Source organism: Ascidia mentula, chromosome 2, assembly GCF_947561715.1.
Source record: "Ascidia mentula chromosome 2, kaAscMent1.1, whole genome shotgun sequence".
In the NCBI taxonomy this organism is placed as follows: domain Eukaryota; kingdom Metazoa; phylum Chordata; class Ascidiacea; order Phlebobranchia; family Ascidiidae; genus Ascidia; species Ascidia mentula.
Genome location: NC_138567.1, coordinates 9,404,354 through 9,420,887, shown reverse-complemented (window position 1 = coordinate 9,420,887; position 16,534 = coordinate 9,404,354). Strand labels below are relative to the sequence as shown.

The window sequence follows — 16,534 nt, the reverse complement described above, 5'->3', positions numbered from 1 at the left end:
TTTTTTCACAAAACAAACCTACACTTTCTTCTGCTTTTTTAACCAAAATAATGGCCAACAGAGAGTCAAAATGCCCCCGGGGAAGCAGTTAAAGTAGTTATCTCGATTATAAATTTGGCCAGAATTCGTAGACAAGGGTCGGCACTAACAGAAAATCACAAATTGACCATACTATCTGTGATTAATTTTTCCACAAAATCTACCTCAATATTTGGGTAGTTTTTCAGCTACATGTTCAACACAGCACCCTTTACCAATTTACTGCCTGACTAATAACCCTGAAAACCATAGTAAAACTGCCCCGAACACGCTGAAAATCGCCCTGGCCACAGCCTGTTCATCTGTGCTCATTCAACCAAAACACTGGCGCCCATGACCCATTGCATTGTTACACATAATTTTACGCAGGGCAGAGTTCGAGAAGGGCATTTCCCAACCGGGAAAGTCATTTCCATAGAAATACAGAGATGCGGCCTCAACGATCGAGTTGCTTTGTAAAGCTTCTTGCTCCCGCTTTCGGTCATGGACACGTCCGATAACTCGACCTTCCCATCATAAATGTTGAGAATTATAACTAACCACTAAATCGCATATTCATATTAAATAACGCCTAAATCGCACATTAACTAACCACTCATTTCATATTAAACTAACCACTCATTTTATATTAACTAACCACAAAATCGCATATTCATATTAAATAACCACTAAATCGCACATTAACTAACCACTCATTTCATATTAAACTAACCACTCATTTCATATTAACTAACCACTAAATCGCATATTCATATTAAATAACCACTAAATCGCACATTAACTAACCACTCATTTCATATTAAACTAACCACTCATTTTATATTAACTAACCACAAAATCGCATATTCATATTAAATAACCACTAAATCGCACATTAACTAACCACTCATTTCATATTAAACTAACCACTCATTTCATATTAACTAACCACTAAATCGCATATTCATATTAAATAACCACTAAATCGCACATTAACTAACCACTCATTTCATATTAAACTAACCACTCATTTTATATTAACTAACCACAAAATCGCATATTCATATTAAATAACCACTAAATCGCACATTAACTAACCACTCATTTCATATTAAACTAACCACTCATTTCATATTAACTAACCACTAAATCGCATATTCATATTAAATAACCACTAAATCGCACATTAACTAACCACTCATTTCATATTAAACTAACCACTCATTTTATATTAACTAACCACTAAATCGCATATTCATATTAAATAACCACTAAATCGCACATTAACTAACCACTCATTTCATATTAAACTAACCACTCATTTTATATTAACTAACCACTAAATCGCATATTCATATTAAATAACCACTAAATCGCACATTAACTAATCACTCATTTCATATTAACTAACCACTAAATCGCATATTAACTAACCACTAAATCGCATATTAACTGACCACTAAACCGCATATTCACATTAAATAACCACTAAATCGCACAGTAACTAACCACTCATTTCATATTAACTAACCACGAAATCGCATATATTAACTAACTACGAAATCGCATATTAACTGACCACTCATTTCACATTCTAATACTAATCCATTCTAATTCATTCTATTTGATTCCATTCGATTCTACTTGTTCTATCGTATTACTGTTACACTGCTAATATTACTGAGACTCTACAAGCTATTCGCCGGCTTGGGATTTATTCCCATAGCCTGATAATAAACTGTTTATTTGGAATCAGTGGTTTGCTGGTGAGAACGAGGCAGAAGCAGATTTAACAATCGAAGAGACTCAATTCGCGCTCAAGCCATCGAGACACTGTTAAATATCTCTGAGACACTTAGAGTTATTTACAAACTAACCACGAAATCGCATATATTAACTAACCACGAAATCGCATATATTAACTAACCAGGAAATCGCATATATTAAATCGCATATATTAACTAACCACGAAATCGCATATATTAACTAACCACCACTCATTTCAAATTAACTAACCACGAAATCGCATATATTAACTAACCACACATTTCATATTAACTAACCACGAAATCGCATATATTAACTAACCACGAAATCGCATATATTAACTAACCACCACTCATTTCAAATTAACTAACCACGAAATCGCATATATTAACTAACCACACATTTCATATTAACTAACCACGAAATCGCATATATTAACTAACCACGAAATCGCATATATTAAATCGCATATATTAACTAACCACGAAATCGCATATATTAACTAACCACCACTCATTTCAAATTAACTAACCACGAAATCGCATATATTAACTAACCACTCATTTCATATTAACTAACCACGAAATCGCATATATTACCTAACCACTAAATCGCATATGTTAACTAACCACTCATTTCATATTAAACTAACCACTCATTTCATATTAACTAACCACTAAATCGCATATTCATATTAAATAACCACTAAATCGCACATTAACTAACCACTCATTTCATATTAACTAACCACGAAATCGCATATATTAACTAACCACGAAATCGCATATATTAACTAACCACGAAATCGCATATATTAACTAACCACCACTCATTTCAAATTAACTAACCACGAAATCGCATATATTAACTAACCACACATTTCATATTAACTAACCACGAAATCGCATATATTAACTAACCACGAAATCGCATATATTAAATCGCATATATTAACTAACCACGAAATCGCATATATTAACTAACCACCACTCATTTCAAATTAACTAACTACGAAATCGCATATATTAACTAACCACTCATTTCATATTAACTAACCACGAAATCGCATATATTAACTAACCACTCATTTCATATTAAACTAACCACTCATTTCATATTAACTAACCACTAAATCGCATATTCATATTAAATAACCACTAAATCGCACATTAACTAACCACTCATTTCATATTAAACTAACCACTCATTTTATATTAACTAACCATCAAATCGCATATTAACTAATCACTCATTTCATATTAACTAACCACTAAATCGCATATTAACTAACCACTAAATCGCATATTAACTGACCACTAAACCGCATATTCACATTAAATAACCACTAAATCGCACAGAAACTAACCACTCATTTCACATTACCTAACCACTAAATCGCATATGTTAACTAACCACTCATTTCATATTAACTAACCACGAAATCGCATATATTAACTAACCACTCATTTCATATTAACTAACCGCTCATTTCATATTAACTAACCACGAAATCGCATATATTAAATCGCATATATTAACTAACCACGAAATCGCATATATTAACTAACCACCACTCATTTCAAATTAACTAACCACGAAATCGCATATATTAGCTAACCACTCATTTTGTATTAACTAACCACGAAATCGCATATATTAACTAACCACTAAATCGCATATATTAACTAACCACTCATCTCACATTAACTAACCACTAAATCGCATATATTAACTAACCACGAAATCGCATATATTAACTCACCACTCATCTCACATTAACTAACCGCTAAATCGCATATATTAACTAACCACTCATTTCACATTAACTAACCGCTAAATCGCATATATTAACTAACCACTCATTTCACATTAACTAACCACTGAATCGCATATATTAACTAACCACTCATTTCATATTAACTAACCACGAAATCGCATATATTAACTAACCACTCATTTCACATTAACTAACCACTAAATCGCATATATTAACTAACCACTCATTTCACATTAACTAACCACGAAATCGCATATATTAACTAACCACGAAATCGCATATATTAACTAACCACGAAATCGCATATATTAACTAACCACCACTCATTTCATATTAACTAACCACTAAATCGCATATATTAACTAACCACGAAATCGCATATATTAACTTGTAACATACGTCACAGAAACCATTGTTTGTATTGCTTAATGTTTTGCGTGTGTAACATACGTCACAGAGGCCAGCGCTTGCATAATCCCACAATGTGACCCAAATGATTGAGCCATCGAATATTCTCGAGTAAAGTGATTCATTCAACATCCTGTTTACCACATAAAATGTCCTCCTATGCTTATGTCACATCACATATATGTTCTTGTATTATATTACTTCAAGCGCCTCATGATATCACGTGACATTATTGACCAATCAGCTCTCATAATGGAGAGCGTTAAAAAGCCCAGGTTAGACCGGTAAATTCATTCTAATTCTAATCCATTCTAATTCATTCTATTTGATTCCATTCGATTCTACTTGTTCTATCGTATTACTGTTACACTGCTAATATTACTGAGACTCTACAAGCTATTCGCCGGCTTGGGATTTATTCCCATAGCCTGATAATAAACTGTTTATTTGGAATCAGCGGTTTGCTGGTGAGAACGAGGCAGAAGCAGATTTAACAATTGAAGAGACTCAATTCGCGCTCAAGCCATCGAGACACTGTTAAATATCTCTGAGGCCCTTAGAGTTATTTACAAATTTTGCTTTTTTACTTGCGCGTATGTGTTTGTTCGTAAAGATGGATACCGTCCTCCTTTAAATTCACCATATCAGGGACCTTTTCATGTTGTAACGCGCAACGACAAATATTTTGTGTTAGATATTTCTGGAACTCGGCAAACAGTCTCCATTGATCGCCTTACGCCGGCCTTTATTGATGCAACACAGCCAGTTCTTACACCAAAGCCTAAAAAACGAGGCCGACCTCCAAAAAGTGCAAAACCCGCTTCTGGGGGGGAGTAATGTAGCGACATAATATGTTGTAAGGATGTGCCGTCGCGGGTGCGTTGGTTTCGGTGCGTGTTTGCCTTTTTCGTGCGATTCTCTCACGTGTCACGCGTCACGCCATGTACGCATCATTCTATTGACTACGAATAAAGAGCAAGCACGCCACAAACCACTCATTTCATATTAACCAACCACTAAATCGCATATATTAACTAACCACTAAATCGCGTATTAGCTAACCACTAAATCGCGTATTAACTAACCACTCATTTCATATTAACTAACCACTAAATCGCGTATTAACTAACCACTCATTTCATATTAACTAACCACTAAATCGCATATATTAACTAACCACTAAATCGCATATCAACTAACCACTAAATCGCATATATTAACTAACCACTAAATCGCATATCAACTAACCACTAAATCGCATATATCAACTAACCACTGAATCGCGTATTAACTAACCACTAAATCGCATATATTAAGTAACCACTCATTTCATATTAACTAACCACTAAATCGCATATGTTAACTAACCACTAAATCGCGTATTAACTAACCATTAAATCGCGTACTAACCACTCATTTCATATTAACTAACCACTAAATCGCATATCAACTAACCACTAAATCGCGTATTAACTAACCACTAAATCGCATATATTAACTAACCACTAAATCGCGTATTAACTAACCACTCATTTCATATTACCTAACCACTAAATCGCATATATTAACTAACCACTAAATCGCGTATTAACTAACCACTCATTTCATATTAACTAACCACTAAATCGCATATATTAACTAACCACTCATTTCATATTAACTAACCACTAAATCGCATATATTAACTAACCACTCATTTCATATTAACTAACCACTAAATCGCGTACTAACCACTCATTTCATATTAACTAACCACTAAATCGCATATCAACTAACCACTAAATCGCGTATTAACTAACCACTAAATCGCATATATTAACTAACCACTAAATCGCGTATTAACTAACCACTCATTTCATATTAACTAACCACTAAATCGCGTATTAACTAACCACTCATTTCATATTAACTAACCACTAAATCGCATATATTAACTAACCACTAAATCGCATATCAACTAACCACTAAATCGCATATCAACTAACCACTAAAATCGCGTATTAACTAACCACTAAATCGCATATATTAACTAACCACTAAATCGCGTATTAACTAACCACTCATTTCATATTAACTAACCACTAAATCGCGTATTAACTAACCACTCATTTCATATTAACTAACCACTAAATCGCATATATTAACTAACCACTAAATCGCATATCAACTAACCACTAAATCGCATATATTAACTAACCACTAAATCGCATATCAACTAACCACTAAATCGCATATATCAACTAACCACTGAATCGCGTATTAACTAACCACTAAATCGCATATATTAAGTAACCACTCATTTCATATTAACTAACCACTAAATCGCATATGTTAACTAACCACTAAATCGCGTATTAACTAACCATTAAATCGCGTACTAACCACTCATTTCATATTAACTAACCACTAAATCGCATATCAACTAACCACTAAATCGCGTATTAACTAACCACTAAATCGCATATATTAACTAACCACTAAATCGCGTATTAACTAACCACTCATTTCATATTACCTAACCACTAAATCGCATATATTAACTAACCACTAAATCGCGTATTAACTAACCACTCATTTCATATTAACTAACCACTAAATCGCATATATTAACTAACCACTCATTTCATATTAACTAACCACTAAATCGCATATATTAACTAACCACTCATTTCATATTAACTAACCACTAAATCGCGTACTAACCACTCATTTCATATTAACTAACCACTAAATCGCATATCAACTAACCACTAAATCGCGTATTAACTAACCACTAAATCGCGTATTAACTAACCACTCATTTCATATTAACTAACCACTAAATCGCGTATTAACTAACCACTCATTTCATATTAACTAACCACTAAATCGCGTACTAACTAACCACTCATTTCATATTAACTAACCACTAAATCGCATATATTAACTAACCACTAAATCGCGTATTAACTAACCACTAAATCGCGTATTAACTAACCACTCATTTCATATTAACTAACCACTAAATCGCGTATTAACTAACCACTCATTTCATATTAACTAACCACTAAATCGCGTACTAACTAACCACTCATTTCATATTAACTAACCACTAAATCGCATATATTAACTAACCACTAAATCGCATATCAACTAACCACTAAATCGCATATCAACCAACCACTGAATCGCGTATTAACTAACCACTAAATCGCATATATTAAGTAACCACTCATTTCATATTAACTAACCACTAAATCGCATATATTAACTAACCACTAAATCGCATATCAACTAACCACTAAATCGCGTATTAACTAACCACTAAATCGCATATATTAACTAACCACTAAATCGCATATCAACTAACCACTAAATCGCGTATTAACTAACCACTAAATCGCATATATTAACTAACCACTAAATCGCATATATTAACTAACCACTAAATCGCATATCAACTAACCACTAAATCGCGTATTAACTAACCACTAAATCGCATATATTAACTAACCACTAAATCGCGTATTAACTAACCACTAAATCGCGTATTAACTAACCACTAAATCGCACATACTAACTAAACACTCATTTCATATTAACTAACCACTAAATCGCGTATTAACTAACCACTCATTTCATATTAACTAACCACTCATTTCATATTAACTAACCACTAAATCGCATATATTAACTAACCACTAAATCGCGTATTTAACTAACCACTAAATCGCACATACTAACTAAACACTCATTTCATATTAACTAACCACTAAATCGCGTATTAACTAACCACTCATTTCATATTAACTAACCACTCATTTCATATTAACTAACCACTAAATCGCCTATATTAACTAACCACTAAATCGCGTATTAACTAACCACAAAATCGCGTATTAACTAACCACTGAATCGCATATATTAAGTAACCACTCATTTCATATTAACTAACCACTAAATGGCATATTACCTAACCACTAAATGACATATTAACTTAAGCAACTAAATCGCGTATTAACTAACCACTAAATCGCGTATTACCTAAACCAACTAAATCGCGTATTAACTAACCACTAAAGCGCATATTAAACTAACCACCAAATGGCGTATTAACTAAACCAACTAAATCGCGTATTAACTAACCACTAAATCGCGTATTAACTAAACCAACTAAATCGCGTATTAACTAACCACTAAATCGCGTATTAACTAACCACTAAAGCGCATATTAAACTAACCACTAAATGGCATATTACCTAACCACTAAAGCGCATATTAAACTAACCACTAAATGGCATATTACCTAACCACTAAATGACATATTAAAATAAACCAACTAAATCGCGTATTACCTAAACCAACTAAATCGCGTATTAACTAACCACTAAAGCGCATATTAAACTAACCACTAAATGGCATATTACCTAACCACTAAAGCGCATATTAAACTAACCACTAAATGGCATATTACCTAACCACTAAATGACATATTAACTAAACCAACTAAATCGCGTATTAACTAACCACTCATTTCATATTAACTAACCACTAAATCGCATATATTAACTAACCACTCATTTCATATTAACTAACCACTAAATCGCATATATTAACTAACCACTCATTTCATATCAACTAACCACTAAATCTCGTATTAACTAACCACTACATCGCGTATTAACTAACAACTAAATCGCGTATCAACTAACCACTCATTTCATATTAACTAACCACTAAATCGCGTATTAACTAACCACTAAAGCGCATATTAAACTAACCACTAAATGGCATATTACCTAACCACTAAAGCGCATATATTAACTAACCACTAAATCGCGTATATTAACTAACCACTCATTTCATATTAACTAACCACTAAATCGCATATATTAACTAACCACTCATTTCATATTAACTAACCACTAAATCGCGTATTAACTAACCACTCATTTCATATTAACTAACCACTAAATCGCATATATTAACTAACCACTAAATCGCGTATATTAACTAACCACTCATTTCATATTAACTAACCACTAAATCGCATATATTAACTAACCACTCATTTCATATTAACTAACCACTAAATCGCATATATTAACTAACCACTAAATCGCGTATTAACTAACCACAAAATCGCGTATTAACTAACCACTAAATCGCACATACTAACTAAACACTCATTTCATATTAACTAACCACTAAATCGCGTATTAACTAACCACTCATTTCATATTAACTAACCACTCATTTCATATTAACTAACCACTAAATCGCATATATTAACTAACCACTAAATCGCGTATTTAACTAACCACTAAATCGCACATACTAACTAAACACTCATTTCATATTAACTAACCACTAAATCGCGTATTAACTAACCACTCATTTCATATTAACTAACCACTCATTTCATATTAACTAACCACTAAATCGCCTATATTAACTAACCACTAAATCGCGTATTAACTAACCACAAAATCGCGTATTAACTAACCACTAAATCGCACATACTAACTAACCACTCATTTCATATTAACTAACCACTCATTTCATATTAACCAACCACTAAATCGCGTATTAACTAACCACTGAATCGCATATATTAAGTAACCACTCATTTCATATTAACTAACCACTAAATGGCATATTACCTAACCACTAAAGCGCATATTAAACTAACCACTAAATGGCATATTACCTAACCACTAAATGACATATTAACTTAAGCAACTAAATCGCGTATTAACTAACCACTAAATCGCGTATTACCTAAACCAACTAAATCGCGTATTAACTAACCACTAAAGCGCATATTAAACTAACCACCAAATGGCGTATTAACTAAACCAACTAAATCGCGTATTAACTAACCACTAAATCGCGTATTAACTAAACCAACTAAATCGCGTATTAACTAACCACTAAATCGCGTATTAACTAACCACTAAAGCGCATATTAAACTAACCACTAAATGGCATATTACCTAACCACTAAAGCGCATATTAAACTAACCACTAAATGGCATATTACCTAACCACTAAATGACATATTAAAATAAACCAACTAAATCGCGTATTACCTAAACCAACTAAATCGCGTATTAACTAACCACTAAAGCGCATATTAAACTAACCACTAAATGGCATATTACCTAACCACTAAAGCGCATATTAAACTAACCACTAAATGGCATATTACCTAACCACTAAATGACATATTAACTAAACCAACTAAATCGCGTATTAACTAACCACTCATTTCATATTAACTAACCACTAAATCGCATATATTAACTAACCACTCATTTCATATTAACTAACCACTAAATCGCATATATTAACTAACCACTCATTTCATATCAACTAACCACTAAATCTCGTATTAACTAACCACTACATCGCGTATTAACTAACCACTAAATCGCGTATCAACTAACCACTCATTTCATATTAACTAACCACTAAATCGCGTATTAACTAACCACTAAAGCGCATATTAAACTAACCACTAAATGGCATATTACCTAACCACTAAAGCGCATATTAAACTAACCACTAAATGGAATATTACCTAACCAATAAATGACATATTAACTAAACCAACCAAATCGCGTATTAACTAACCACTAAATGACATATTAACTAACCACTAAATCGCGTATTAACTAACCACTAAATCGCGTATCAACTAACCACTCATTTCATATTAACTAACCACTAAATCGCATATCAACTAACCACTAAATCGCGTATTAACTAACCACTAAATCGCGTATTAACTAACCACTAAATCGCATATCAACTAACCACTAAATCGCGTATTAACTAACCACTAAATCGCGTATTAACTAACCACTAAATCGCGTATCAACTATCCACTCATTTCATATTAACTAACCACTAAATCGCATATATTAACTAACCACTAAATCGCGTATATTAACTAACCACTCATTTCATATTAACTAACCACTAAATCGCATATATTAACTAACCACTCATTTCATATTAACTAACCACTAAATCGCATATATTAACTAACCACTAAATCGCGTATTAACTAACCACTAAATCGCATATATTAACTAACCACTAAATCGCGTATTAACTAACCACAAAATCGCGTATTAACTAACCACTAAATCGCACATACTAACTAAACACTCATTTCATATTAACTAACCACTAAATCGCGTATTAACTAACCACTCATTTCATATTAACTAACCACTCATTTCATATTAACTAACCACTAAATCGCATATATTAACTAACCACTAAATCGCGTATTTAACTAACCACTAAATCGCACATACTAACTAAACACTCATTTCATATTAACTAACCACTCATTTCATATTAACTAACCACTCATTTCATATTAACTAACCACTCATTTCATATTAACTAACCACTAAATCGCCTATATTAACTAACCACTAAATCGCGTATTAACTAACCACAAAATCGCGTATTAACTAACCACTAAATCGCACATACTAACTAACCACTCATTTCATATTAACTAACCACTCATTTCATATTAACCAACCACTAAATCGCGTATTAACTAACCACTGAATCGCATATATTAAGTAACCACTCATTTCATATTAACTAACCACTAAATGGCATATTACCTAACCACTAAAGCGCATATTAAACTAACCACTAAATGGCATATTACCTAACCACTAAATGACATATTAACTTAAGCAACTAAATCGCGTATTAACTAACCACTAAATCGCGTATTACCTAAACCAACTAAATCGCGTATTAACTAACCACTAAAGCGCATATTAAACTAACCACCAAATGGCGTATTAACTAAACCAACTAAATCGCGTATTAACTAACCACTAAATCGCGTATTAACTAAACCAACTAAATCGCGTATTAACTAACCACTAAATCGCGTATTAACTAACCACTAAAGCGCATATTAAACTAACCACTAAATGGCATATTACCTAACCACTAAAGCGCATATTAAACTAACCACTAAATGGCATATTACCTAACCACTAAATGACATATTAAAATAAACCAACTAAATCGCGTATTACCTAAACCAACTAAATCGCGTATTAACTAACCACTAAAGCGCATATTAAACTAACCACTAAATGGCATATTACCTAACCACTAAAGCGCATATTAAACTAACCACTAAATGGCATATTACCTAACCACTAAATGACATATTAACTAAACCAACTAAATCGCGTATTAACTAACCACTCATTTCATATTAACTAACCACTAAATCGCATATATTAACTAACCACTCATTTCATATTAACTAACCACTAAATCGCATATATTAACTAACCACTCATTTCATATCAACTAACCACTAAATCTCGTATTAACTAACCACTACATCGCGTATTAACTAACCACTAAATCGCGTATCAACTAACCACTCATTTCATATTAACTAACCACTAAATCGCGTATTAACTAACCACTAAAGCGCATATTAAACTAACCACTAAATGGCATATTACCTAACCACTAAAGCGCATATTAAACTAACCACTAAATGGAATATTACCTAACCAATAAATGACATATTAACTAAACCAACCAAATCGCGTATTAACTAACCACTAAATGACATATTAACTAACCACTAAATCGCGTATTAACTAACCACTAAATCGCGTATCAACTAACCACTCATTTCATATTAACTAACCACTAAATCGCATATCAACTAACCACTAAATCGCGTATTAACTAACCACTAAATCGCGTATTAACTAACCACTAAATCGCATATCAACTAACCACTAAATCGCGTATTAACTAACCACTAAATCGCGTATTAACTAACCACTAAATCGCGTATCAACTATCCACTCATTTCATATTAACTAACCACTAAATCGCATATCAATTAACCGCTCATTTCATATTAACTAACCATGGCAATGTCGCTTCAAGCGTAAAAAATTTATTGCCTAAAATAAAAATATATGAAATTTTTACCCTAATTACTAGGAATGCACCGAAAGTTCGGTTTGCCGAATTTATTCGGCCGAAACTAAGGTTTTCGCAATTATTCGGTTTCGGCCGAATATTTCTGCAGAATTCGGCCGAAACCGAAACTTTTTTATAGCATATAACGCTGAAACGCAAAGTTTGGAAAAGGTCAAAATCATTGTTTAAACTATACGAATATGTTCGTTTCATTTGTTCACTTTCACAGAAATGATAAAAATCAACTTTAAGCACTTATGGTACGGAAGACGAGGTTATTCTTCAAGCGCCAAAGAAGGCTGTGTGATAGGATGAAATGTAATCCAGTATATGTTTTGTTTAAATTTATTGCGTTTAAAGAGATGGATACCAAAATTAGTTGCCGAATATTCGGTTTCGGCCAAATATAAAAATAGCTGTTTCGGTGCATCACTACTAATTACAGCTAAAAACCGAATGGCGCTTTATTCTGTTCAGTTGTTACATGTAAATTTGAAGCCTATTAACGTTATTCCTGGTTGTACAGCGCACTTCTCACAGCTGTGGGCGCTCACTACGAGGACCCGTCGAAGCCCTATCCCAGCAAAGAAAACCCGATGATGTTCGAACTGGCTTCTTTCCTCGATGCAACCGGTCACGGCTGCCCCTTTTCTAAGATTTACGTGACGACAAAGTGAAAAGGACCCCTGTGGCGTTTTAAACGTAATAATACGAATCCCTTGTATTTCAGGCCCCTTCAACACTTCGCACTGCTATGTTTCTTGGTCACTATCTCCCAGCTACAAAAGCTGCAGTACAACAAGCCAACGTGGAAGTGTTTGGCTGTCGAAAATCCACGACACATTCTACCGTATTTGTGATGAACTCTTATATGCGGCCGTGGTTTTCATGTCCCAACCCTTATGTTTTGGTTACCACGAAGAATTAACGATCGAAAATAATATTAAACCAACGTAGCATTTTCTTTGTGGAGAAACCAACGGCTAACAGTCAGCACTGTTCGTGTTGTTCAGGCGGACTGATACACAAAAAGCTCAATGACGGGGTGGACGCTCCTCCGTTTATTATCGGAATGCTTACCGTACTAAAGCAATTTCATCCCAACGAAACCAAGAAATACATTCAGCTGCTGGGACAATACGTCCGTTCTTACACGGACACTTCTACCTCCGGGTAATTTTAGTACTAATTAGATGCAAGAAATAGTTTAAGGGCACGACTCCAGCAACTTGTATGTTTGTCAATACAAACTGCTTTCAAATATGTTTCATTGCCGATCCGGTTTCAAATAGCTTAGGACGATGATATATCATTGTTTTTAGCGGAAAAACACTTGAACTGGCGCCGGAGGTTGTGAGCGCTTGTGCTTTCTTGGAAGAGTTCATATTTCACGGAGGAATGCGCAAAAACGTACATATCCTCGCATCCCGATGCGCTAAACTCACTCGGTATTCAACCATTTTTTGTGTTGCAGGATTTGGTAACGGACGTTCCGCCATTCCTTCTCGACGAATTCCGCGGTAGCACGTCATGATTACGTCACCGCCGTCCTGTCAATTACGCCACCGTCCATTTCGATTCAACACTTCTTCATGTGCAATCCCTACTATCTTTACTATTATTACTGTGATTGTATGTCCACCCTGTTGATTCCGCCTCGTATTCGCAATATAAACTCATTAAAAAGAAAACGTGCAGCGCATCGCAGCGTATGTAGTCAGTACTTCATCCACTCATCAAAATACGTGCAATTTTCTGGTGATATTTCACAGCCGACGTGGCAATGGTGAAATACCTGTCAAGTGTAAAGTTAATGTTACACAATGGCTTTGAGAGGGCCCGTTTGGAAACTGTGTGGTAGCACACAGCCGGAAGTTGTCGCCGCAGAGGGTGGCCGAAAACATAAACACTACAGGCCGCTGCAATATATTATGTAAGCTACTGCTGGTTTAACAAGCATGAATTTTTGCAGCAAAACTCTGTCCGATTTATTAAAAAGCACTTACCGGACAAACGGCGCATGGCGTCCTCGTAACGTTGGTTGCTTCTATTAACGATCGAGTTGCTTTGTAAAGCTTCTTGCTTCCGCTTTCGGTCATGGACACATCCGATAACTCGACCTTCCCATCATAAATCAAAGTGTTGAGAATGGTTTCGATGTCCTCAATTGTAAGATCGACCTATTGGGCGAAATTGGGATTTTCTGATTAGCATATCTACATAATAAGCCCCGTTTTTAAGTTTGCATCAATGCGCAGAACGTACTTTACTTATTCCTAAGTTCTGTATAAAATCGAGCACTTCTTGTGACGAGCAGTAGGAGCTGGTGTTCTTGGCAATAGGACTGAGAGTTTCCTTTAAATAAAACACACCCGATTACAACTAGCATGGATAAACTCATGCAAATGTGAACTCGTACATCTTTTGAAGCAGTGTCAAGCTTTTGCAAGAGAAGCTTATGGCATTGCTGGCTGAGCACTTCCACAAACTCTGATTCAAAATCTTGGTCACTGTACCAAGCACCCCCAGTCACCGAACGGTCTGGTTGCAAGCTGAAGAGCATGTACACCTTTTTCTTGGATGCCTAAAGGACAAAAACGTACAGTTAGCTAAAATACATAAAGTAATTTAACTACTTCTTGCAAAAAAAACTAGTGGTAAAAAATGTTTCACTGTTACTTTACAGCATATTGTACAATGATGTAATTCATGGATAGACTTAACTGATGAATTTTACAATGAACAGCAAATATATTAAAATACATTTAAAAATATAGCAAATATATTATTGAACAGTTTCCTCATTTTAGACTTCATGTCGAAGATAATACAATCAAAAGGATTTGTTTACTGAAAAACTCACAGCAACAGACTTCACAGCTTTTATCAACTTTTTGCTTTCCAGATTCTTGAGAATTTTGTTGACTTCTGTCAGCATTAGATTACACTTGTAGCGGATTTCCCGTGTCCATATGCCCTTGTTTCCTGCACTCTCAATGATTTGGTAGACAAGCTTTTCATGACGATCAACACCTTTGATGTTGCTGTGAGGCAATTACAAAGAAATTCGGACCTTAATTCTGTTTCTATTTTCTTTTATGAATCAGTGTAGTGTGTGTTGCTCTTTATTGGCAAAATATTTAGGCCTAGTTTTTACCTGGTGTTTGTGCTTTTTAACCTATACAGAAGACCAGATGCACCTTTCAGAACTTCAATTTTGCCCTGCGACGGAAAAGAGTGGTTTCAAGATGGCCATGTTTTTGCAATATACATACCATTGTCAGAAGTCTATTGATGGCTGTAACCCGTTGCTGAACATCAACAGTCGGAACAGCATTTTCGATGGCCTTGTCTGTGATACCCTTGGGATTGGTAGCACACAAACTGATGATTCTAAAATAGTTTAAGATTGTATTGTAATTATATGATGTGAAATTCCAATTATAAAAACTTACTCAGTTTCTAAAGCCAAGGCATCTGTGTTTTCCGTTTTGATCTCAGCCATTGTTTACATTCAAAACACTCTTAAGTTAAAGCTGCAAAATTAGTGATTGTGGAACATATGAATACAATTTATTGTGCAGA

General features: G+C 34.2%; 1 protein-coding gene across 2 annotated transcripts in view; it reads right to left on the bottom strand.

The window, feature by feature from the left end:
• The window catches only part of LOC145889312 (DNA-directed RNA polymerase III subunit RPC6-like), a 17,355-nt gene extending 821 nt beyond the window's left edge, over positions 1–16,534 (bottom strand). The window contains exons 1-8 of one of the 2 annotated variants that reach the window (XM_082980249.1): positions 16,405–16,534; positions 16,225–16,342; positions 16,107–16,171; positions 15,813–15,993; positions 15,369–15,533; positions 15,215–15,304; positions 14,956–15,129; positions 14,082–14,744 (exon numbers count right to left, since the gene is read on the bottom strand). In XM_082980249.1, the coding sequence (XP_082836375.1) occupies positions 14,667–14,744; positions 14,956–15,129; positions 15,215–15,304; positions 15,369–15,533; positions 15,813–15,993; positions 16,107–16,171; positions 16,225–16,342; positions 16,405–16,454 (921 nt within the window). In that variant the 5' untranslated portion in view covers positions 16,455–16,534 and the 3' untranslated portion in view covers positions 14,082–14,666. Of the gene's footprint in view, positions 1–14,081; positions 14,745–14,955; positions 15,130–15,214; positions 15,305–15,368; positions 15,534–15,812; positions 15,994–16,106; positions 16,172–16,224; positions 16,343–16,404 lie in introns of those variants that run through there. The other variant, XM_082980250.1, reaches the window with a different exon arrangement.